We start from the raw sequence: 26,367 nt of genomic DNA on the forward strand, positions 1-26,367 counted from the left end.
CAGACCACATCCTAAAGTCGGGGATCACAGGCGATCGTGATTTCAGGGAAAATGGGAAATTATAGGAAACAGAAAATCGAAGTACTTCCCGCAAATAGCGTGGAGAAATTGGTAGCCAGCCCGATACACTTGTTGTTTTCCCTCCGCCGTGTTTATTCTGAGTTGGCAAGACAAAGTTATAATTTGTGGTATTGTTATTCGCCGACTGGTTGCCTGTGCTGCTGCAATCGAAGCTGGCTAAAATTGGAGAAAGTCCGTCGAGTAATTTGGCCTATTCGCAGTCGTTCGCATGCGTGCAGCGATTTTGGTTTTATTTTATTTCAGATACTTGCCGCTGTATTATTTGCACTGGTTTTTCTCTTTGGCTTGTGCCTTGTGGGAGGTGCTGGCACTCGATTGAGCCTTCTAGAGTGGAGTGAACTAGTTTCCATTTAATAGTTATAGCCCAAGAGCCACTGGCAAAGAGAGCATGAAATGTGCAACGAATTGTGGCAGCCGCACAAAAAGATTTATTGAAGCCGTTGCTGCTGGTGCAGCTATTAACAAAATTACTTAACAAGCGGCCGAAAAACTGATGAAAAAAACACCATATCCAGCCAGCAGCAGCAACTCCCTGAGTTATTGCCAGTCGGCTGAGTTTCGGTTTTGGCCAGTCCAAAACTGGCCCAAAGGGTGGCCATTCTGCAACCACAGCCAGCAGGCGACCTTGTGAGGCGGCGATATATTCTATTTAATTGCATTCGCGGTCCAGGCCAAAGAAGCCCGCAGAGCCGGAGTCTCTAAGCCGCTGTCAGCATTTTGGGGGCTGGAAACTCGGATTCGCCTCCACATGTGCCCGAATTGCGAGCTGCGAACTGGGAACTTCAGAATGGCGAATGGCGAACTGCAAGGCGCAACTCGCAGCACAATGTGGAGAATGTTAAGCCCCGGATTACAACGGACATCAAAAGTGGGCGGTGACCGGGCGCCCTGATTTATGATTGCGCAATAGAAAGATAGAGCGGTGGGGCCCAAGAAAAGTGTATTTAAGCCCTTTATGGAGTGCAATCCGGAGAGTGCAAGTGGTGGGGGGAGCGGAGCTGGCCAGAAGAGGCTCTTAAAGGCCCGATGAGTTCGCAGATTAGATGTTGTAGTGCCAGCGAAATAACACGCAGTGGCTGATGATGAGCAAGCAGCAAATGACTCGCTGAAAGAGATGGATTTTATCGTACTGCCTCTGTGGCAATATGCCACATTAAATAGTTGCCTACACTTGAAGTACCACTCGGATCTCAATGCAACCTGTAACGTTAAGTGTCCCAAGTCGATTGAAGTAGACCGGAAGCCCATAATTAAGCCCGTGCTGCTTAATTCCTGCCCACTCCAAATTGAATACCCCACAAATCTGGAAGTACAATCGTATCCCCAGCAGATGACCGGGCAAGGAACCCATCTCCTGCAACTCACATTGGCCATTGATTGGATTTGAGCCGCCCATCGAACCCTCACAGTCAGCCGCAGAATTGGTATCGCTGGCTCGCCTTTTCTATGTTATAAATTTTCGCTAACGACGCCCCTGGCAGCGGGAGGAGTTGCTTTGTTTCGTGTCCATTTGCCACGTTTGTACCCCCTTTTTCCCGATTTTCGGGTTGGAGCCCACTATCGTCCAGTCGCAGCTTTTGGCAACATTCAGAAGCATTCAGCAGCAGATCCAATTGCGGTTGCCGCCTGCCAATCGGCAAAAGTTGACGACCGCAGCGCAGCTATTGAAAGGCAATGAAAACAACAAAATCACATCGGATGCAGTGGATACAGTGGATGCAGTGGAGGGGGATGAGGGGAATGCGCCGGCGAAGGACACTGGCTAGCAATGCAATTTGTTATTTTGAATTTAGCAATGTTGAGTCGCAACTATTTTTGCACACCAAGAGCAATCGGAAGCGGGGCACAAAGCCATGAATGCGCTCAGCCAGTTTTCCCATCCCTCGCTCTTTGTTTTCTGTTATTTAATTAAATGTTCCGCGAATTTTCGAGCTCCAGCTGGGCAGGCTGTCAGTCGTGGGAATGGGGCGTGGCAGCGGCTTTGGCAGCTCTATTATTAGCCACAAATAGCAAGGAATTTTGATGATTATTGGTTCCATGGAAATGCAGAAGCCTTGCACTTCCCGCTGCTATTTTTAGTGGCCATCATCATATTTCCTGTGCTTCACCCTCCCCATTGCCACTCACCTGTCCGAGTGTCCTTTTTCACTTCGTATTCCTTCAAGGACGAAGGCTGAAAAATTTGAAAAATTCCCAAGTCAAGGGCTAAATAAACTTTGTCGCCCGGGTGAAAAGAGCAAAAGTGTTTGACAATCGGACACTGCAAAAAAATATGTAGCCCAGGGGACATTTAGTTCTCAGCCCTCAAGCGTACTTAAACTTTATATTTATATTTTCATAACGCAGTTATCCGGGCAATCATCTTCTGAAATGGATATCTCAAGTACCCCATTCTGGATTTTTATTTCCTGTGCAGTCGCTTCCCACTTGGAACATCTATCGCTTCTCCTGGCTCGCTATATATAAATGTCTATCAATTTGAGCTCTTATCCTTGCGCATATCCTTTAGCCATAGCTCACTGTCGGCAGCTTGTCTGCCCCGCCCACTTTCCCTGTCGCCCACTTTCTGGCTGTCGTCTGTGTAGGAAATTTATTGAATTTAATATGCATATTGCACGAAAAATGTATGCATTTTCTTTTTGTTTTTGCCATATGCCGGTAGCCTTCTTACCCTTTTGTCATTAAGTGTTATGCAACGTAAAATTGTTTTTCTTGTTGTTGTCCTTTTGAGCCCAAGATGGAAATTTCAATTTGGATTTTTGTTGGAGGAATTTTCAAGTGGAAAATGCTTCAATGGCTGGGCTAATTTTTATGCAGATTTTGGGACTTTTTGAAACGTAGAACAGTGGAAAATTTTCGTAAGCATGGGTCAATATTCCGCCCAAAAATTGTTATTTTTAGGAAATTATCCGATGTTTTAGCTTGAACAATAACGATTATAGTGACTTAATGAGATATATTGTGTATTAAAAAAGCATGGCATAATTTTCCTTTCCTTTCTTTCTTTTTAGGTAAGCGCCTTTAAACATACAGCACAACATAAAAAAGCAAAAGGTAAGCCCTCTAAGCAAGTCCATTAAATTTGAACCAAAATTTAGACACAATCTCCACACTGACCCCAACTTTGACCCACTGCGATCCCAAAGAGATTTCAGCTAATTACGAGTGTGTGTCACTTTTACGAACGTCTCTCGAATGACCCATTAAGCTGGGCCATTAAATTTTAGCCCCAATGACCCCGCTAAGACGGAGAAAAAATCGAGAAACCAGAGAGGAAAACCAAATTCAAATTATAAATATTCGAGCAACACTGTAGTGAAACACTAAAATTGCGCATAAAACAAAATAAATAAGCAATTAAGCAGCCGACGACGGGGGGGGCGGGAAAAGCGCCCCGGAAAATCGAGTGCGAAATTCATTAATTAGCCATAATGGTCGCCCAGCCGCAGGGGGCGTGGCCATTCAAGGGGCGAAAAATGGGGGGCGAACATGTCCATTCACTATTGCCATATCAGAAACACATGTCGCTTGTCATGTGTGGCAAATGTGGCATGCAACATTTAACTGCAGAACAACAACAGAACAGCAGAAGCTGCGTCAACGGCAACTGGCTAAATGGCACATGGTAAACTGGCAACAAAACAGAGCCATAAACGCGGCTAATTGCCAGAGGAATGCCGCCAGAAGGTCAGGTCATGTCACTGCGGAATGGCACTTGGGGATTCTGGCTCGAATGCTGGGCGGCAAGCTGCACTGCCGAAAAAGTCTTTATAAATTAAACAAATCAGGAAAAATCAACTGATATGGAGACTCAACAAGAGTATAACTGGTATGATGTCTAATCTGTTCACCTCGTAGTAATTGCCCCTAGTTGATCGAAATCAAGCAGCAAAGAACCATAGTTAATCCATTTGAAATGCTTTCGATTTTCGCCCTATTTCGGCTTCGTGTCCCCCCTTTCGTCGAGTGTAAAGAGGGCCGCTCATATGTAATATCGTTTGGTATGTGACACGGATTGGCAGATTCGACCGGCGTATGGCGCGTAAATTGGTGAAGAGCCCAGATTAACCGTTAATGGCCACGAGTGTTGGATGCCACGCTTTTTGATTTTGGGTATTTCGGGTATTTCGGGCATTTAGTTACGCTTGGCAACTTGCTTGTTGGTCAGTTGCTCGAAGCTGTAGACCCACAACAACTGGCCCCAACTCGATTGACTCGTTTTTTCGGGCTTTCTTCAGTTCGAGTCGGCCAAGACATAATAACGATGTTTGATGATGCGGTAACTGAGATGAGGACGCCGTGCCGCCGTTTACTCCACTGGCAATTTGCCGATGTTTATATGCCTATTTGAGGCCGTTTTTCAACTTGGCTTCATTCTCCGATTCCGATTCCAATTCCAATTTCAATTGACTTGTTCAGTTTGCCAGTGGAAATGCGAGTCGAATGCATAAACACAGTTGCTCCGTCTGCCTGGGGAAGTTTGGCATTCGATACTTACAAGCCGACTGCACTTATTCCTGTGTATTTGGGCCGCCGGGGACCCCAGGGGCCAACATATTCCGGAACGAAATGAGCTGGGGGAATGCAATTTATATGGCACTCATTAAGCAGCAATTGATATGGACGGCAGTAGAGGAATAAACAATTAGAATTAGAGTTACGTGGTCTAGAAATGGACGTCATCTGGACGTACTTAGTGTCTTAGTGGTACATAAATAAATTGAAACGAAACTTGGCCACAGTAGTAGCTTGCCAAGCTACAAAAACTTTAAATGAATAAATAGTGATCCCATGATTAAATTCATTTAATTTGAAAGGCTTGGAAATACTGATAGATATCATATATACCATTTTTTGTTGGCTACAAAGAACCGTAGCAGCAAACAGCGCAATAATATAGAGAACTTGTAAGCATGCATTACACTCCATTTGCTACTGACTTATTGATAAAGTGAATTCACTCAGCTACATATTGCTGATTTAATTTAGCCAGTTTGCCAGCAACTTCGCTTACATCATCCAATCGATGGCCAAAAAGGGTTTCCAACACTTAATACAGACGCGACAGGAGTTACAACATACTCGTAAATAAATAACAAAGCCAAAGCAACGAAAATCCAAGCTGAAGTCATGCGTATTAAATACCATGGAAATCGAGAAAAAATCAAACAAAATCAAATGCAATGGGAGCCAACAAAAAGGCTGAAATCGACCAGCACGAACTAAATTGCAGGCAATCATTTGGAAATTCAAAAGCAAAGCACTGAAAAGCTAAAAATTCCCGAAACAAGCCAGTGTGTGCAGCAGTCACGATTAAATGTTTATGTGTATGCACGACTATAACTAAGCGTAAACGGTTTCAGTTAGTGATTCATGTGGCTAAATACAGCTATATTAAAGCCGACACATTTATCGCCATCGATATCTTTCACCGGCGAAATGGGGAAAAAAACTGTGCCACTTGTGTAATTATTCCATTTGACATGAGCCATTCGGCGGGGGACACTCTTTGATTTACGGCGATCAGCCGTCGAACGAAATCAGTGCAACTAACAGTGCAACCTGTTTGCGCCACGGCGAACGAGTCCCCAACTGCAGCGGCAGCCTGAAAATTGGCCTGCAAATTGCCCCAGAACTCCCTCCCTTGCCCCTCGAAATCTTTTCATTTCTTATGCGTCTGCACAGCAAGAAAATACTACGCTATGGATACAACGCTTATAGGTTCAAGTAAAATTTTCTAATATTTCAGACAGAAGTTAGTTAATAATAGTACTTGTTTCTGAGTAAATAATGCGTCTGAATCAAATTCATTTCTCACTTTATACGAGAGACACTCTATAGACAGATTTTCTTCCGGTGCTGTCTTCCTGAACTTCCACAGCTGCCGACGGCCAACGGGACACTCGACGTTTTGGGCCATTGACAACGATTAAAAACAAGTTTCCCCCACCGGCCACGCCCTCTTGCGGCCGCCGCCCCCTTTTCGGGACCTGGGGCACGGGACATGGGCACTGGCACTTGTCCACCCAAGTTCCACTCACTTGTTTGCTTAACCGTTCTCGGCCTCAGTCGACGTCGACTGCATTACTGACCCACATACAAAAGACATTCAATCGAACTGTTTTCTTTTTATCCCTCTCTCTTTCTGGCACAGCCTCTCCCCTTCCCGCTCGCACACTGCCCTCTCTCTCTCTCTCTCTCTCTCTCTCTCTCCCTCCTCTTTTGATGGCCTTGAGTGGCCGGAGTATTATGGTTTTGATGGAGAGCTGAGCTCAAGTGGACCCAGTGAAGCACTTGGAGGGGCAGCTAAGGCACTCAAAAGATAACTTTATCTTTCGACAATTTAAAGTTTCTTGGGAAAATATCACTATTTTATGGCATTTATTTAGCCAGCTTAAGAGTGCGACACAGGTTATGACCGCCCTCTGTACTCAAATGCAGCTCTGGCCACACCAGTTATTATTTTAGATTCAATTTGTAGTCCTCTGCGTGCCACTGGCCTTCCGAAATTGTTTTGACTATTCCTGAATATTTAACGCCGCATAAGAGTATTACCGATTCGGGCTGCCTCTACCATATCCTTTTTTGTCCTGTTATAAATAAACATTGAACTGTGCCGAACCGAACAGCATGTAAGAGGTGATGGGAGTAGTCGGTGGCGACTGGCGACTGGCGAGTTTTGTCGTCATCAAACCGCGAGCTTTGCGTGTGTTTGTTAGTTGAGTGCATCTCTGTGTGCGTTTGCGAGTGTCCGTGATGATTTACCGTTGTGGCCTTCTCTATGCACACACGCACACACACTCGCACGAACACACATGGCAATTCTGCCGCTGAAATAGAGCCAAACTGCAGGGGGTTTTGGCCAAAAGTGGGAGTCTGAGTTTGAGTCTGAGTCTGCTCCCCATCCAGATTCCGATTCTGCTGACATTGCAGTTGTTGGCTGTGTGTGCCCATTTGAACGTTAGCTACACATAGTTGGCTTGTTAGCCAGTTGCAAAGAGTACGGTACTCTGGCTCTCGCCCAGGTGCGGAAAAAAGAGATCTAGCAAAAAACGAAAAAAAAAAAAAGCGAGGAAACCCAAGCTCTCTGTAAAAGCAAGTGGGGAAATGTTTCAATTTTTGGCCAGAAAAAGAGTTCAAGGCATAATGGCTTAACTAAGGGAATGTGTTCACCTGTATTCATTGAGTGTTGAGTCCGAGAGTGTTGACTCTTACAGACATTAAATCTTGGTACACTGACTCTTAAAAGCTACCAGTTTAGAGTTTTGTAATGTTATTAGCAAGCTTTTTGCAACAGTTCTTTCAATATTGTACATATGTAATATCCCTTACAACGAACTACGCATACCTAGTCACAACTGCTCACCATTTTAATACTCTGCTTCCATTTGGCCTCTGGTCACTCTAACTACTCCTTTATCCCACCTGAGACTACCTTTGGTCATTAGCTCATGAAAAATGCTCCTTGGCTTCCTCGAATGATGGCGTTGGACCGTTTGGAGGCTGGAAACGACCGCAAGGGAGCAGTGGAGCCCCTCTCACAAAAGAGCAAGCTAGCGAAATGAATAAAATGGGAACACGCACAAACAAAACACACACGCAAACACACACACACACACACATTTTAGCCGGGCCGTTGAATTCTCATGTGCTTGCCACGCCCACACAATACACCGGAGGGCGTAAACAATAGGTGAAAAGCCAAATGAAAAAAGTATGATGTGGATGATGATGATGATGTGAGGCCCGCAAGTCATCGCAGGTGAGGGATATATTTGAAAGTGGGGGCGTACAAGGGGTCGGAGTGGCCCTAGTTGCAACTTGCAACATAAGTATTAGCTTCATTTTTGCAGCATTTAACTTGGCCTCCCCACCGCTCCCCCCACTCCTTACCCCTGCGCCTTTGTAACTTTGTTTGCCGTTTTCTTCTGCTGCTGCTGCTACTGAACGCTTTTTTTTTGTGTGTGTGCTCTGCCGAGCCTCAAATGAATTGAATGTGAAAAATTTAAATGCAAACAGCCGCAGTCGACGCAGCAACGAGAAGAAGCGGACGCCACACTGCGAAGAAATAGAGTCGAGTATTTCAACAGAGAAAAACAGAGAAAAATCAAAAATCAATCTATACAGCAAATGGCACTTATTGGTTTTACGTTATCAATGAAATACACATATTTGTAAGGGCGCACGCGAAGCAGGACTTTTTTTCACAGTGCAGCCTTCCCCTGTTTGCGTTTTCGCGGGGTAACCCCTTTCTTTCTGTGCTGTTTCTGCTTGCCTTGCATTACACAAGTCGACAAGCCTTACCGCTCCTCCAGCCCAAAGCCCAAAGTCCCCCTGCCGCCCCCACCAAATCTCCCACTCAGCTCGGTCTAGCAGAGTTCATTGTACCATCTCGCTTAGTTGAAGAGTCTATGAGTCCAAAACAAACGATGCTTTTGATTGCCAACGAGCGGGTGCACTGCAGAGGGGGGTGCTGTTTGCCAACGCCGCCAGAGATCGGGTCAAAGACTCGACTTTAGGCCTAAGTTGGGCCCATTGGTGCACTGAATTCCATGTTCCCATATTTATTACGACTTTTTTATCTACGAGGGCAGGTGAGAAAACACTTGGTGAAGTGATATTTTACAAGCAACACAGAAACAAAATTTGATAAATTAATATCTTATAGTCCCAGTTAAAGTCGAGCTATGTGTTTGCCTAACCTTTCTAAGCACTTTCCTTGAGCAAACCTTCATTTGCCAATCAAATTAGAGAAATCACTTTGAGGAAGTGTTGTCTCCCAGCTGACAACTAAAGCTCTTTTCAAAGATCTTGTCTGTGTTGCTCATTAAGAAGACATTTTTACGCTGAATAGATTTCATCTCGTTTCACCGCGCGAATCTGCAGAGCAAACATTTCAGGGCGCAGCTTTAGCACCTTCACAACGATTTGCTTTTCAACTATTTTTTGTGAAACTTTCTCAAAAGAATTGTGAGTGGGCAAACAGTTGGCCACGAAAATTAGCACTTGACGATGTCGACAAACCGCACAGAAGATCTCTGCAAATTAGCAAGTCGCATTCCACCCACTCAGCGGCAAAGTGCGTAGCGTAATTATACATTTTGCAAGCTGCAAATGTGATTTCGCAAGGTTAAATGCAAGGATCCTATTTTGCATTTGAGCTACCTTCGCATGAGTGTGCTCCTATTTATACTGACAACTGTTGGCAAATAATTCCCCCACCCAGTTAACCCAACATCGTCCCCTTCTGCCCAACCCACTAACCATATCCTCGAAACTCTGTTCATTATTCCGAGCACGCATTCGCCATGAGTTTTGTGGCTGGGTTATCTGGGTGTCGTGCTCTAGTCCTCTAGATAAGGACCCTCTTTCAGCCGCGTCCCTTTTGGCATATTTACTTTACTACAATGTATGACCCCAGTGAAAACGCGACACGATTCTTTTATAAGTCGCAGTAGGCTATTCATAACTATTAGGGCAAATGCTGGCTTTTGAAAACTAAAAGATTTAGTGAATGAAAGATTTTGTTTTTTATCAATTCGGATTGATTTATAATACTATTACTGAACTACATTTTGAAGTCTGCTTAAAGGATGTCGTTTCGATATTTCCCAATTTCACTGCTTCGATTCGCAATGGACTTGTTAGTTTGCAAAAACGCTTGCATAACGCCATTTCCCTCTGCAGTTTTTCACGCAGGACATAAATAACGTATACGCCGCATTGGACGCAACCTGCCACTCCCTTTCTCCCTCGCCACTCTCCACTCTCCTCCTATCTGTGCCCCCTTCTCCGCCATTTGCGGCGTGTTCCTTCAGTCATTTATCATTTTCCATGGCGTTGACACTTTCACTTGTTTCACACAATGAACTGCACCACAACAAGAAACAAGGAGGAACAACAAGAAACATGGAAAATAAAAACCAAAATGAACCATTGACAAGTCAATTTCTGTATGGGTCTCCGCCCAACCTGGAGCTCGTTAAGGCCTGTCAAATTTATTAGTTCCAATATAATTTGACAAAGAGTGAATTTGTACGGTTACATGTACCCAGTTTGGCCCCAAAGGCGTACATTTATCACCGGTCTTGACCTCTTCTCGATTTGCTTTCGTATCTGCTGCTCTCTTCAGTACTATTTTCATTTTTTAAAGCTGGCTCTTTGCAGAAATTTATGTTTATGGCGCGATGGCCTTGGCCAGAAATTATCATAAATTGCACTGTCATTACAGCGGAAACAACGAAAAAACGAGGCAAAATGGTACCATAAATATGAAAATACTGTTATTCAGCGTAATTGCGGCTTACTTTGGTTCATTTTCGGTTCACGGCAGTTCATCGCCGGATCACTGCGGTTCACTCCCAGTTCACTCCAGTTCATTTCACTGACACTCAGTGAAATTTTGCTTTCATCTTCGAGCCGCGGCGGTAGAAAAACAAAAGTGTAGCAAAAAGAGAGCAAAAGTGAAGTGGAGTCCATCTGCTCCGCTTTGTATTTCTGCTATTTTCACTGCCTTCGCATCTTCTTTTTACTTTGCTGTTACATTTTTGTAATGCTTTTTGATATCTTCATTGTGCGAGTCGGCTAGCTTTTTTTTATTGGGTTATTATTTTAATGTTGCTGCTGACTTAATTAACATTTGGCACGACTTCAATGTCAATGGCAATCTCACTCGGCTCTGCCGCACAAATGCCAGCAAATTAGTTAATTTCTTTGATCGCCAGATAAAAGAAATACTTTGCACTAATGATCCGACATAAGTGCGGCGAATGATGAGAGAGTTGCAGCTTGAAGAAAGTGATTTGGGACATGCAGATACAAATTGCACCAGCTTTTTCAAACCAAACCGCATAGAGCTGTTAAGTGTGTTTTTAGAGGTGGTAAGATCCAAATGTTCAAAGCAGAAATAATGTCTTTTTACATAGGACTTGTCTATGTGATTCTCGTAGATACAATCATTAATTCAATTTCCTTGTCTTTGCATTAACTCAATGTATTTCCCTGCTCCCATCGCCCAATTCGTGTGTCACCAATGACACTTACATCGATGTACTTCAACGCACTTCAGAACCAATTTGGAAGCTGCTAGGCAGCCCGAAATCCTACAGCTGCCCCAACAAATGAACCCGAACGCATTTCCGACTCTAAAATATCTACGTATGTGCATATGTGTATACTTAACATTTAACAAGCACTCAAGTCGAGCTGAAGCTTACGAGCCAATGCACTTAAGTTTATTTGCTTGGGGACAACAGGCAGACCGAGAAGGAATAAAAAAGAGTTGGGATGCCGGCTGGATGGATTGCGGGAAACCCGAAAATAGCAGCATCTGGAACATAGCCCATTGGGCAACATCAGTCCGACTCGGCGGCTACTTGTCATAAGCATAAGCGGCAAGGTGCGGCCATTTGCTTGCCCTTTCCATCCATATCTTCATCGTTTTGGCACTTGAAGATACATGAGCGTCGCTTGAGTTCTCCCTCGAGAGATTTCACTCAAGGGGCAGCATAGTTTATAAGCCTTTTTTGCCGATGACTCGACTCTACAGTCCACTATTGATTAGTTGTCATTGGTGCTTGTTACCTGTGATGCTGACCTTGGCTCGTCTGCCGAGCCCATCGATTCTTTCCAGCACTCACGCTTCAGGCACTTCCTCAAACTATTTTGGCTACAGTCAGAGGCGATATTGCAGAACGAGCAGAAATAATATTTGCATTATAGAGTCAAATTTAAAATTGTTCGATTATCATGCGATTAGCTTGATTACAAGACGACAGCTCTCGATTTTCATTTTTTACATAAGATACTAGTTGTTCACCTTAACAGTGTGAAACGCACTGTATTAACGTTAGCTTGTGATCTGCCCACATTTTTTCGGTTCGTCATCGAAACTGACCAGCATCTCCAGTCTTATTTATAAGCATTAACACATACCGGAATACGTGCCATATTTTAGTTGTCTGTTATTTATTTGGCTTTGGTTTTTTTTTGGGCCTTTGGCATTTGGTCAACTTTTTAATCGGTTTTTGCGGCTTAATTAAATCTGGTTTTTTCTCAACTTTGGATACGTTATACGCTTCATTGTGAATGTTTTTCCATTAGCATATTTTTTGTATGTTTGCGACTTGCTCAACTATTCGACATTAAAAGTTTATGCGATTGCTGGCAAGTTTTTCCTTCGCCTTTTTATTAGAACTCCATGAGTTCCGATTGGGAAAAACTTTGTTGGCTTCGTTGCATAAACAGGAAATCGAATGCCGGAATGTCGATTCGATTGTTGGTAAACATAACAGTCTGTTATGATTATTTATCATTGCCTGATTTGTTGGAACAACATTTGTATTGTAATATTCTGCTGCGGGTTTCGGGGTCTGCGGGTTAGATGTTCGGTTTATTTATAGACGCAGATGTTTATGATTGTATTATGCATAATTTGGCGCGGAACTGGTTAAATAAAGGAAATCGGACATCAAACAGTGATTGGGTCTTGGGTCTGAGGCCATCGAATGGCTTGAGATCGAATGGCAGAGCTCTGATATGGAACTTAAACTTTTTCGGGAAACCTTAAGTTTTTTATGGTTCCTGGCTAAATTACCTTACTGCTATTTATGAGAGACAATTTCATTGTCAGATTTTATTTGCATAAACTTTTACTTTTTACAGACCAGACAAATTGGGTCAGGTTTTGAACGGGTTCTGATTGTAAACTGTTTGGGATCTTTGTTCTGTTGTTATAAGTTACATATGTAAGCATAAGTATGTTTAGCGAATTAGGGGATACCACGTTTAAATCTCACTTTTATGTGTAAGAACTATTTATTGTACGTTGTTAATTTCCCTGCATTTGAAATGTTGTCAAGTTAACATATTGATGGCCCTATTCCCCATGGGATCTAATTAGAGCAGCAGCAAAATGCATCATCAATACTCGTATATTATTCATTTATTCCGTTTTGGACAAAAGCTCTCTGGCGAAGCAGAAATAATACATCTTCTGTCACATGCTGCTTATCCATATAAATCATCTTCGACTGTCCATGGCTGACATCAAATCTCTTAATGTATACAAATCATATTTTCCAATTCTAACGCTTGTAACCTTCAACTCCACCCAAAAATAACCCATTTTAGCCAGATCCCAACGGCATCGCCCAATTCACGTAGCAAATCACTTTACAACTGTCAGACAAACAATGCCAAAAGCTGATGGCCAGGAGAGGATTGAGCGGAAAGTGTTGGCCAAAATGGGCGAGCAGCCTGGTTGCGGCCAGGGGGCGTGGCAGATGAAAGATATCCTTCGCCGGATGCTGTTCGGCATTTGACTTTATCACGCAAATTGATTGCTTTGACCCGAAACGATTGACGAAATTTGATTGATAACTTATTAAGTTGCCCATTGTCTGAAACTGTGCGAGCTGTGGGCGTGGCTCGCCCCTATCTAATTTTTGCATGCCGGCTAAAGTTTGTGCGCTTGTCTTGCTCACTTCTTGAGTCACGCATCGGTGAATGGCTAATAAAGATAAATATACAAGATGCCAGTTGCCAGATGGCAGTCTCCACCACATTCGCCTCACATTTTATCTGCACTTGCCCAGCAGCAGGTTGCGGCCTGGCGAAATAACAAAAACACAGATTTAAATCCACGAATATATCACTTTTGTGCTGTCTCACATAAAAATATGTAAAAAAGAAAGACATGCAAGTTCTAAAAGCAGCCCAAAGGCCAGACAAAACACCAGAGATGAGTGGCCTGAGGCCAATGAAATTATTGGCCGGACCTGAACACCCAAAAGGAAAAATAAACATCAGCGTCAACAGCAAAAAATGCTAATTCAAAACAAGCAGATTTTGCGGTTTATGCAAATGCCTCTCAGACCAGAATAATACCCAAACAAGTCATAACAGCCAGGGCAGCAGCCACAAAGATTCCGCTCGTTTGTACAACTTTGTGTTTGAAAGCTAAATAAAAATAAATAAAGATTTGATGTTCCTTGGAAGAAGTGCAGTCAAATTTATATAAGCTGGAGTGCAGGCACTTTCTGCTTACTCCTTAAAGTTAGGGTGGACTTAGGCATTTAATTAAAGATTATATCCACATACTTGCAATAAATCATACAGATATTCTTTGTTTAGGTAAGAGTTGTAAAAAGCATACATATATTGGCAGGCAAATAAAACAACTTTTTGTAGAAAATACAAGCAACACAAACACGCTAAAATCTATGATGCTCAGCTGCGTCAAACTGTGCAGTTCAAGGCTATTTCGTCTTAGCCCCAAGTCATTTTACTTTGAGCCAGAAAAAGTTGAAAATAGCAGGCCGAGATAATGCCGAAAATGCCTTTCTTTTCAACTACGACTTCTTCCAAGTCTGCTTTTTGGCCCTCTTATGTTTATTTAACACACTCGCACACACTCGCACACACTCGCACACACACGCACATACTCGTAAGGGCCAAAATGAGTTTGGGCCAAGAGCAATAATTCATTTTGACTTCCATTCTCGGCTGACTCTGATGGAAAACCTTTCTCCTCGTTCTATCGCCTCCAAATTGAATTCCAACTTAAACATCATTTGGCTATTTTGGAATGGAAACGATTTCGCACATGCCGCAGTGTTTGTGTTTGCTTATGTAAGCTGCCCTGCTGAGCTGCGATATTGATTACATTTTTTACCAGCTCTGAATATCCGTTCATTAGACTGGTTTGATTTGTCCTAACATCTCACAATTTCTGCACACATTTTTATTTGTTTTTCGCTTAGATATTGCATATATGCTTAGGAGTAAAGTTAAAGATGTAGAGATATTAACGTGAAACATTTTTGTTAACTGTTTAAGTACTATTTTTCCTTTAGCCCTAAAACAGTTAGCTTCTCGACCTATCAATTGTAAACTTTCCCTGACCAATATTTGTACTTTGTTCTTCTTTGCTCAAATTATTTGTCTTTTTACTTGTTTTTCAGCATTTAGTTGCAAAATAAGTTTACTAGAAATGTCGTAATTTAGTAGCAAAACTTTTCCAGAACATTTTTATTTGGGTATTGGGTGAGAAAGAACCGCAGAATGGAAATGCGGGTTAAATAGTTTTCAAATTCATTCGAGTATGATAATCAATAAAGTACAATTAATCACTGAAAATCACTTACTTTATTTTCAGGTGAGTCTGCAAACTTTTAAGCCGACAAGTCATTGGATCTTGGGAACACGCACAGAGATAACAGACTGCCGCAATCAAAGTTGGTTATGGGGTAAGTGAGACGTGGAAATTGGCTCAACAATTTGGCTCAAGCTCAACACTTTCCTCGCCTCCACCTACCGCCACCGCCGCCGCCCCATTTTCCGCCCACTCCAAGTGTGACCTTCAAAGAGCGACAACAATGGCGCATCTTCTCCCATGTGCTTTTCACGCGGCGCGGTGTCTGACTGCCGCCTTCTTTTTTGGGTCATTTCCGCGATTTGGTTTTTGGCTTTTGCTTTCCACGATGTCGAGATCGAGAGACTTCCGTCTTAGCCTTGCACACAGACCCCAATCTGAAGTGTTTACTGTTTACACTCGTTTTCGTTTAAATTTGCATTTTAATTTATTTTCCCAATGTCTTTGTTTTCTCTCTGTTTTCCTGCACCTTTTCCCTTCTCACCACCTGCGGTGACCATTGCACAATTCATAAAGTTCCATTTCACGTTTTTGGCACTTTGCCTAAAACTTGCTTCTAAAGCACGAGGGCACAGAGTGACCATGCAATTCCGCCACTGTGCAAGGTCACACTATCTTGCATAAAAACTCAATGTGGGAATGCTTTTAGGTATTATCGCTGTTTCTTTTTTATTGCTTTCACTGAAACTCTGTTTTTTCTCTGTGTAATGTTTCTGTTACACTTAGTTATAACTATTTGCTGTTATTGCTGTCATTTGCCAACTGGGTCCATTTCTGTTTACATTTGGCCTTTTTCTGTCTTCCGGCTTCGCCCGTTTTGCTTGCAATTTATGCACTGACCTGTTTCCATTAAAATTTCGTTCGTTTTCTTTTTCATTCTGCTCACATTGCTGTCTCTAATTAATTTCAACGTTCACTTATGCGGCTTTAATGGCGAGCACTTGTTTTTACCATTTGAGGAAACTAAAAACTTGAAATGCAAGTGGCTTGATGCAGCTTTGTATGCTAACTATACAACTTAGAAAATTATTTATAAATTATTATAATTATTATTATTTATATAAATCTATAGAAATTTACGAGATATATAAAAAAGTGAAAAAATATCACATTTTTCAAAAGTGTGGGCGTGACAGTTTTGGGCTGTTTGTGGGCGTAGGAGTGGGCGTGACAACAAACTTGCGCTGCGTCTCTGGAAGCTACCTGCTTAATATCAACATTGTAGCTTTTGTAGTTCCAAAGATCAAGGCGTTCATAGTGACAGACAGACGGACATGGCCAGATCGGCTGAGCTATTGATCCTGATCAAGAATATATATACTTTATATGGTCGGAAACGCTTCCGTCTGCCTGTTACATACTTTTCAAGGAATCTAGTATACCATTTTACTTTACGAGTAACGGGTATAAATGATGTAATGATGCTTTAATATTATATTTCTCAGTTCAATTGTTCATGTTCATGTTCAGCATGTAAATGGCATCTGACTAATATGCTGAATAATTTAAAATTTATGCTGAAGGAAGTCCGCCCTTGTCGTTTACATTTAAATAAAAGGGTAAATGACAGTTTTGCCATATCAGCGGCACCTTTTTGTCCATTTACGTGATAGCCTCCGACCCAGCACTAAAAACAGTTTATTTATATTTATTCCTGGCTTGTTTTGTAACTGTTAGCTTGTTTCAATTTATGGCAAATTTATGCATTACGCTTCGTTAGCCTATTAAACGCGCCCTGGCAGTCCATTCAAGTCATTCACATAAAGCGCAGGAACAGGATCAGGATCAGAATGAACTTGCCCCCGATGCGGGCAATAAAAAATGTTTATCAATCGCTGCCACAAGCACGCTTCGCAGGCAGCAATGCGAAGCCAAATTTAAATGAGCCGCAAAGCGAAAATAAATGTTTTAAAATATATATCCCTGCACATGCAGTCGCCGAGGTAACTGCGTCAATTAAAATGGGGTAGTTAAAAGTGCAATCAATGATTATTTCAAAGTGTCGCACACAGCCATCGAAACTTGGAAATTAATGCTCTTGGCCAAAAAGTCCATTAACATAAATCGCTTACAGTCAACATATTTTATTTAATTCTCTTATGGAATTATACGGTGATGCAATGAATATTAAAGTGAAGTGTTCTTGTGTGTTCCGAGATTAAAATATGCGGACATGCGATCTAGAGCAAGGGAATCTGTGCGAATTAATTATTTTTGCAGGCCAAGCCTTTGTAGCCAATAAGGCAATGTGGCAAATAGGTAGCCTGTTATTGTCATAAGTATTTGTAGTTCAGAAAGCCAATTTGTATTTTACTTGTATACCTGAATATTTTATAACGTACAGAAATCTATACAGCTTCTTTAACACAGTAATCTCCATAATTTTGTCCAGTTAGCAAAAATAACTTGGAAGCAGTCTATCCTATGTCCATCCGGTGTTCTTCTTGGAGAGAATGACCTTCTGCATGTGCTCATCCGCGGTGTGGGTGGTGTGACTTCCGCCCGCGTGACGCGGAGTGCACTTGACCATGGGAACACCGGCGGTTCCCTTGCTCCAGGCACTGGTGGAGTGTGGGAACTCGTCCTTGCGGTAGTAACCCATGATGCCCGACTTGCGGATCTGGCCCAGCTCGTAGGTGACAATGGGACCCAGGCCGGTGGAGCCCTTGGCATTGGGCAGCGAGGGCACCTTGGATCGCTCCACAGTTCGCATTACGCAGGTGGTGTCGCAGGCCAAACAGGCCAGATCCTGCATGACCTTGACCCTTCCGGCAGCTGCGGCACAATCGTCGTTGGTCATCTCCATGTACTTCTGCAGTGCCTCGGCTATGAGCTGCACCCGCCGCTCGATCGTCTCCCGGAAGTCCTTGAGACTCAGCTCCAAGGAATCGATGCCCAGTGTCATTCGCAGATTGTCGATGATCTGCAGGACGTTCTTCTCATTCAAGCTCACTATGTGGCGCACCTCGCAGAACATCTGCTCCAGCCGGGCCTTGTACTCCTCCAGCTGCTCCAAGGACACCTTTGTGGCCAGCTGCTGGAAGTCCACCTTCTCGGCCAACAAAAGCTCCACCTCCGTCTTGTCAATCTTCACCTCATCCAAATGGGAAGCCGATTTCTTCAGGACCTGTATCTGGTACACGCAGTCATTGAGGCGAATCATCATGCCATTGGTAACCTCCTTGTTGCTGGACATGTAGAGCTTGATATCCCGCACTGTTTCCGATAGATCCTTCATCTGGTCCATCAGTCTCTGGGAGTCCTGTTTCAGCAAGGCTGCAGCGAGTTCATTGACCTTGTTGGTCAGCGCACAGAATTGCGACTTGAGGTCTAGGAGCTCAGTAAGCATTTTCTCTGGCGAATAGCAAAGGGGCTGTTCCAAGTCCAGTTCCTCCTCTTCCTCGGGCTTCTCCACCTCCGTGGGCGCACTCGACTCCTCCGGGACCTCCTCCTCCGACAGGCCCTCCTCTTCCTGACCGCCCACCAAGTCTCCACTGGACCAACTCATAGAAACCTCATCACCAGTTGTCAACATCAGCACTCTCAACTGCTTGGCTATGTGACGGAGTATCTTGAACCTCTGCGGATTCGGCTTGCGATCGATCAGCAAGTGGGTCATATTGTTCACCTGCTCCATGGTGATCTTCAGCTGGCCGGTGAGATTGCTCACAAACTGCTTGAACTCCATGGCCGTCTGCTCCTTTTGCAGTTCAACCTTGGAGAGACGTCTTTCGAGACGCATAAGATTATTGCTAATGGATCCCTCCTGACTTTGCGACTTCTCGCGAGCGGATGATCTCGAGGAGACGCGTGAGGCCTGCAGAGCCATCTCCTCACCCTTGGCCTCGGCCGGCACATCCTTCTGAGCTTTTGAGGCATCTGCCTCGGGCTCGGAAGGAGGACGCTCCTCGGGAGCCGGAGTTGCGGATGGAGTTGGTTCGTGGGTGGAAGCCACTGGCTCTGGAGTGGCTGCGCCAGTCTCCGCAGGAGCTGCTTCCTCCGGGGCTGCCTCCTGTGGAGCTGGTTCCTCTGGAGCAGGCTCTGGAGCGGGCTCTGGAGCAGGCTCTGGAGCTGGCTCTGGTGCTGGATCCGCTGCAGGAGCCTCTTCGACTGGCGCAGGTGGAGCCTCTGCCGCCTCGGCCGGTGGCTCCTCCGCCGGCTCGGCTGCTTCTCCTTCCTCGGCATCCGCACCGGCAAAAAGACGGAACTTCGAGGTGTTGCCCAAGGTCACTATTTAGTAAAAGCGCATTGAGATGCTTTGGGTTCTAGTTGCACCTAATGGATGAAAATTCCCCCCACTCACATAAACTGCTTTGCAAGCGCACATTGGCCACCATATAGTCTTCCTGCTCGACAACCTCATCCAGGACCTCCAATCGCTGGGCAAAGCACGTGAGCAGCACATGCAAAGCGTAGAAGTTAACGTGTCCTGATTCCGGGGAGCCAATGGCAACGTCTATAAGTTCCTTATACGTAAAAGTCATTTCGTGTAAAGTGCCCGAATTTAGTGGCAGTTCCTGCGAAATATTCGATGAATTTCTGTCCCACAAATGTGAGGCAATACCAAAAATGCAGAGTAAGCCAAATGTGAACTGAACCGAACGAGCTTGTTATGTGAATTAGGAAAGAGTACAAAGCCTTGATTGAAAATTCACAGCCTGGTGTATTGAAACAGTTACTCGAGGAAATTTTATGAAAAACAAGTGATTTCGGTCAAGACCCAAAAACCCAAATTAATATTTGAGGGCGCAATATTTCCATATTCAATCCATTAGGTAAAATGTTATAGCAGTCATTGTGGTAAACCGAAATTAGTTGAGTATTAAGGAAAATAATGTTATTAATTATATTCGCTTAAATTGAGTTACTCAACTCCCGTAAGCTGCGCAAAAACGATTTAAATTACTCCTCATTGGTTCGGTGCGGGTAAATACCAAATCTGTTTTACTCGAGCTCCGTTTTGTGGCTGCGAAAAATGTTCCACAGCCATTAGGGCTTAATTAATTTTTACACCATTTTGTGTTTAATATTTTCTTTCCTGGCAGTTATTATGATTGCGTTCGGTTAATGAACATCATCAACACCATTAAGTTTAATTTTATGGAACGGCTTCTTCGCTTTTATTTTTGATCCGGCACCAAGCGAGATGCAAAATGATTGCGGTGTGTGAGTGAGGATGATGCAATTAAGTGGAATCGACGAGAAGTGTCTTTCGAATCGTGATTGTTCTCAATCCGATTGAGACACTTGGCCGTTAATAATAATGTTCCAATTAGTGGCAAGAAGGCCCAGAACGAGCAGAGCCCATTGGTTACCTTTGCAAGGACACCAAAACCTGCAGGCTTTCAGAGATAGTCGGGAGTGAAATCCCATTTGTCATGCTCCCATTGCAATCCACTCGACTTTTCCGATGTGCGGGGCAATAGGCAACCCTCAAATTGGATGGATGTTTGTGGATGTTTGTGGCCTCGTAAAATCTAATTTAAATGCAAACGCAAATGTCAAAATTGTAGAATTAAAAATCACATTCGGTTTGATTCAGGCAGACAGCCGTACCAGCTTCCAGCTTCCAGCATCCAGCTCAACTATTGCTCATGGGGAGTGTCTGTGGCAGAAAACGGTAGACGGGGCGTATACGCAACATATTTTCAGCAAACTGTCACATCGCGTATACGCAATCAGTCGGCAGTCAGTCAACAGGATGCCACATATTGGTAAAAATTCACACGGATAGTAAAGTCCACATAAAAATAAGAAGCCATGAAGGAAAATCTATAAGGGGTCGTTGCTGCGATACCCTTTAGTACAACTTATAGGTGCCTTGAGTAAAAACTAAATGGGTTCGCAATTGCTCATATTATTTTGTAACAACACTTGGTTTGAGTTAGGATATAACGAATTATCACATGTTTTTATTAGCAATTATTAACTCGTGCATGCCTGCGGTTCAGCAGGGTATTGTGAAAAATAACAAAAACCCCTGGTTATCTGGGAGACGCGTTTGAAAGGATTTTACATCAAACGTCAACTATGTTGATTGAACTGCCTGAAAGCTGTACACCTCTCATTCTCATCCCCAAAACCAGGATATATATATGTACCCGGTAGCCCACATGGGTGGCCATCAAAAATAACAAATTTTTTACCAATGGCAAGCTAAATTTCATCAATATCAAATGGTGAGCGACCAAAAAAGGCTCCGAGAAATATTGATAAACATTAAAAAAGTGTCAGGTTTTTGCTGTCATCGAATTATAAGCTCCATGATGTCGGACAACCGGTTTAAAGTTGAGAAGTTATAAATGGATGTTTAAGCGAATAACTCATGGTTACTGCAAATATTTCATTACAATTGAAATTCGTAAAGTTTCATTTATGTGCCATGCGGTTTGTGTGCTTAAAATGTATACCTTTAATTTATGCGCAGACATCGAGCGACAGGAAGGCAGCCAAAATTGCAGCTCGGGTCGCAAAAAGAGTTGGCAAAGAGTCCAGACAGACATTCCCGTACACACAAACACACAAACACACATACACGCATACACGCACGCCGTTGCACAGGAAACGGAAACGGAAATATGCGCAATTTCTCAACAAGACAGTGTCTGCAGCTAAAACAAAAAAAGGGGCAGAAGCGCCAGAACAGGAACTTCTCGTTGTCATTTTCATTTCTTCAACTTTCCTCAGAAGCGGCAGAAGTTTTCCCACTGTTTGAGTTTGCCTCAAATGTTTCTTTGTCCTGAGCGCATTTTTAATATCAAACAGGATTTGCCGAATGGAAAGTAAGTCATAGAGAAACTTTATATAATTATGCAAGTGTCTGATAAAACTGTTGGAAGTGTGTGCCGGCAATTTATGCATAATTAAAACTTGATTATGCGGTTTTCGAGCCGGCACTGCGTTGGAGTGTACTTTCTGAATACTTTTTTAAATGAGTTCGGAAACTGTTTTGTTGACTCTGATTAAGATTTAATATTTTCCATTAGCTTTATTCCACTTAAACATCGATTGCACTGCATGAAAAATCTTTTCGTGCATCGTTCTCAATGGCCTGCCCTTCCACTTGAGCAAATTAATTGAATTTGTCAATGGCACTTGGCCAGGTTTATGATTTTATGCTTCTGTCAGCCAAGTAAAATTTTGCCTATCCAGCATTTGTGCAATAAATAAACTGAGAATGATATCTTGTCAATTATTGTGCAGCCAAGACTTTGTTTCGGCAAAGAGCTGAGCAATTAGAGATGATTTGCCAACATTTGCATTTGGCACTTGGGTCAAATGCACAATGAAGAAGTTAATTCCCGCTCTGCCTCAACGTTTTCCCCAGCTTCTTCCATCGTTACAATGGGTCGTAAAGCCAAGTCAAGCGATTTGCTCGCAGCAAGTAGCCAAAAGCAGAAGCACTGTAAAGCCAAAGCCAAAGCCAAAAGCAAAAGCAACTCCAAGCCGCCGGGAATCTCAGTTGGTGGCGAACAATGGACGGCGATAAATGGCAAGTCGCAATAACATTAACCGTTAGCCAGGTCCTCCCCCCACTTCCCGCTCTTCGGGCCAAAAATGCCCAAGCTGACCCAATTCGAATCGAGGCGCGTTCCCAGCCAACTCTCGACTTCAACTCTTTCAAACGGATGGGATCCAATCGCCGCAGCAACAACAGCGCCGATTCCATTTTGTCTCTGCTCCCATATTTGGAGCAAGCGCACACACACACACACTCAGAATGTTGGGGAGACAGTACACTGAGAGAAACTATAGAATGGTGTAATATATGTTAGAGCATTCTTTATTGCTCATAGCTTTAGCTCGAGCACCACATCATCTTTCAATAAAATAAGAGTAATTTTTAACACTTCGAAGTGCCACGAATCTAAATCAGTTTTCTGCTTGTGTAGTGTTGTATGTTTTAAGCAGCCCATGCTGGCACTTATTCCACACCCTCCCCTTGTCCACTGTTTGTGTGGCAAGCCGCTGACGTAATTTACTTGAACAGCGCCAAATGCATTTCCTATTAGAGATGGCCAAGTGCCTCTGGTAAAATGGCAGTAAGGTGCGTTCGTCGTTACGCAAAAACTCGAATGGCAAAGCTGAAAATGGGTCAGTGATGGAGCGAGTTATGATGAGGTCGTTTTGCTGGAAGTGGGTTAGGCTGTGAATAATTGGATGATTCGATCTTAATGTACCGTTTCAACTGATAAAATATTTTGTTTTGAGCGTGTATAAAAAGCAAATGCACAATTATGTATAAATAGTACGATAAAGTTTGTCTTCTATCGCCCATCGCCGTTTAATGGCAGCATGGTTCAAGTAGACGAAAATGTGACCGCAGTTAACTTGGCGCAAATGTTTGCGAGATTCCTCGGCCAACAGTGCGTATGTGTGATGTTGAGCAAGTACATATGTATCTACGAGAATATTTGTCCACTGCCGTTGTTGTTGCTGTTCAGGTCTTCCAGTTGGATTTGCAATTCCGTTGACCAACTTTTTCATTGAGTTCTCGGCTCGGGCAGTTTTAGCCTTAACTTCTGAATTCTGCTTGCCAATTTAATTAGCCATTAAAAATGAAGAAGTCGTGCGTTTAAGCGGCAGCGAAATGCACGGCCATGCGTCGAATATTTTCCATAAATATTTTGTCTGTTCCGCTGGCACACATTTGCAATATTTTTTATCATTAAAAAGAAGAGATGCGCGTCCTCGCGGATAATTTATATTTATGCCGCATCGGTCGGATGGCAGCGAAATTTACGCAGATTTCTTTGTGCCTCTGCTCGACACTTAAATTTATTTATGCTGATATGTGAGATTCGCTTCATCATCATTTCTCCTCCTCCCGAGTATCTGCCACTTAACACCTTTCTGGCAGCATCTGCCGCCACGCCCAAGCCACGTTAATAAATGTCGCCCCCCTCCAGCCGCCGGACTTCTGGCCCCATCTTCCAGCACCCATCTTCATCCCAGTTTCCTGCCACGGCAACCTCCTGACAGATGGGTTGATCTGCGTGGCCTTAACTTCGCCCTCAGTCTGTCTGCCAAGGAACTGGCGAAACTGGAGGCGATGTTACAAAGTTTTTAAAGCTTTAAGCCGGGCGAGCGGTTCCCATCCAAATTGCAAATATTTGCTCCGGGCGGGGGAGAAACGGCAAGAGGACCAAGACCAAGAGCAACCAAACAAACAAGGTTTACAAGACTCATATCAATAATCCCATTTTGGCAGATTCTCTGGGATTCGCTTGAGAAACTGGAAAATCGGTTGAGCACGGAAAAGTAATGTTTCGCCAGCAGTCAAGCCAAATTAAATTTGTTTGGCACTTCAACCTACACGAGAGTAGAGTAATTTGGCAAAAGACTTAAAGGCATCCAAATGCTTATAATAGAAGTATACAAAATATGTAAAAGACAAGCTACAGATATTTGAAACCATACATATACAGATATAATAACATTCAATACAGCCAGTCAAATCAGAAAAAAATTGTTAAACTCCAAACGTTTAGGCCAAACCACATTAGTTAAGGCCACTTACTCAAGCGGATGCGGCTTTTAGCCACATTATTAGCAGCCAATATGTACATTTTTTGATAGCCCAACCCTGTTTTACATATTCCCATATAAAGAAATGATTTCATCGGAGCCACACAAAAAATGTACGAAAGCAAAAACGACGAAGGCGTCCATCAGCAGCCCCCACAAAAAATTCCCATTGTTCGGCATACATCATTACGATATAAAGTACCCTATACATATATACACACCCATCGGAGGGGCTAATTGCTGGCAAACAATTGGCATCTTCAATTACAATTATTTGCCATCACTTTGCAGAGCTCAAGTGCCAATAGTCTGGCCGAAAATGGGAAAATACGGGTGCAGGTGAGCCACTTGAGTCTGCCCACGAGTATTCATAATTTAAGCCCATCTCCTTACTCCTTACTCCTTACTTATGCATACGACAACAGGTAAATCAGTAATAAGCCGCTTAAGACGCGTGCTCCCCCAGATTGCAGTCGCACATACACGAATTTACATACTATATATACATAAGTATATACAGGTGCAGATGACAGAAAAGTATGTAGGAAGACAGCTAGTAATCCCACCTGCCCTCACCTGAATGTGCCGCTCCTTGTTGTTAAGGCTGATTTAAGCTTAATTTCCATTTAATATGAGATTTTCCGGCAAGTTCTTATGATGCTTGTAAAGGGAAAGGGAAATCGGTAGAAACTGAGAGCCTCTACTAAACATAATCCCCCGATAAAATCCATATAATGAGTCCTAATTATTTACATCATTAGAATTTCCAATATGAGCTTAAGACAAAGAGTATTTCGAGTTCCATCACCCCACTTTTCCAATGCGATTTTCTTTTTATTGCTTACTTTTAATTATTGAGTGCTGAAACTTATAATCCGCCTCAGTTTTTCGGTTTTTTCCCTTCGTTTTCTGCCATGAATATGCAAATTTCTGCAGCTTAGCGGCCTGGTGGGTGGGGCTGGGCTTACTTTGCTGGCTCTCCATGGATATCCATATCCCACTATGCCCTATTATTATTTAAGGTCTCTGGCACTTGGCAAGGCTTTTGCATATTTTATTATGAATTTAAGAGGGAATTTCAGCTGAATTATGGGCTGTGGGCAGGGCAGTGGAAGAGTGCTTATCATTGCAGTTTGTTGGCTGAATAATTCATGTACCGGAGAGCAGTGCAATCGCCGCTTTCTGGAAAAGGACTTTTATGATTTTTATACTCAGATTTCCTTCATTTCATTCCGTCGGTGCCCAGTCGGTTCAATAGAAAATTGAAAATTGAGAATCTCAACGAGCGACTGAGTATGTGCCTGTGTGTGTGTGGCTTGCTATAATTCAATTTACTGCGCAAAATAATAAAAAAAAACTGGGAAATAGAAAAAGTTTCATTAAAATTCAACTGCATCAGCAAGATTGTAACATCCACGCAGACAAACGAAGGTGGACCACAAAACCGCCAGCAAATCAATTGGAAGCGAACTCCACTTTTCACTCGCCCTTCGAAATCGAGCCATTTCATGCCAAATTGAATGCAAGAATTTAATTAAGCTCGCTTTGCCTTTTTTGCAATATTATTTTATTGCACATAAACATATAGTGGCACATATCTGCGC

General features: G+C 43.2%; 2 protein-coding genes across 3 annotated transcripts in view; one reads left to right on the forward strand and one right to left on the reverse strand.

Annotated features, from left to right (window-relative positions):
- LOC6543144 (leucine-rich repeat and fibronectin type-III domain-containing protein 2) overlaps positions 1–26,367 on the forward strand; it is a 52,203-nt gene that overhangs the window by 9,871 nt on the left and 15,965 nt on the right. Inside the window, exon 1 of one of the 2 annotated variants that reach the window (XM_026979455.1) lies at positions 3,117–3,135. The exons of the other annotated variant lie outside the window; for it this stretch is intronic. The gene's annotated coding sequence lies outside the window, so the exon portion shown is untranslated. Of the gene's footprint in view, positions 1–3,116; positions 3,136–26,367 lie in introns of those variants that run through there. 2 annotated transcript variants of the gene reach the window in all.
- LOC6542569 (dynactin subunit 1) lies at positions 17,496–19,841 on the reverse strand. The gene is made up of 2 exons (XM_001968264.3): positions 19,539–19,841; positions 17,496–19,465 (listed from the first exon to the last, which is right to left on the reverse strand). Exons 1-2 carry the CDS (start codon positions 19,717–19,719, stop codon positions 17,658–17,660), a joined length of 1,989 nt encoding a protein of 662 aa, XP_001968300.1. The 5' UTR covers positions 19,720–19,841; the 3' UTR covers positions 17,496–17,657.

This window comes from Drosophila erecta, unplaced genomic scaffold, assembly GCF_003286155.1.
Source record: "Drosophila erecta strain 14021-0224.00,06,07 unplaced genomic scaffold, DereRS2 tig00000055-arrow-pilon, whole genome shotgun sequence".
Taxonomy (NCBI): Eukaryota; Metazoa; Arthropoda; class Insecta; order Diptera; family Drosophilidae; genus Drosophila; species Drosophila erecta.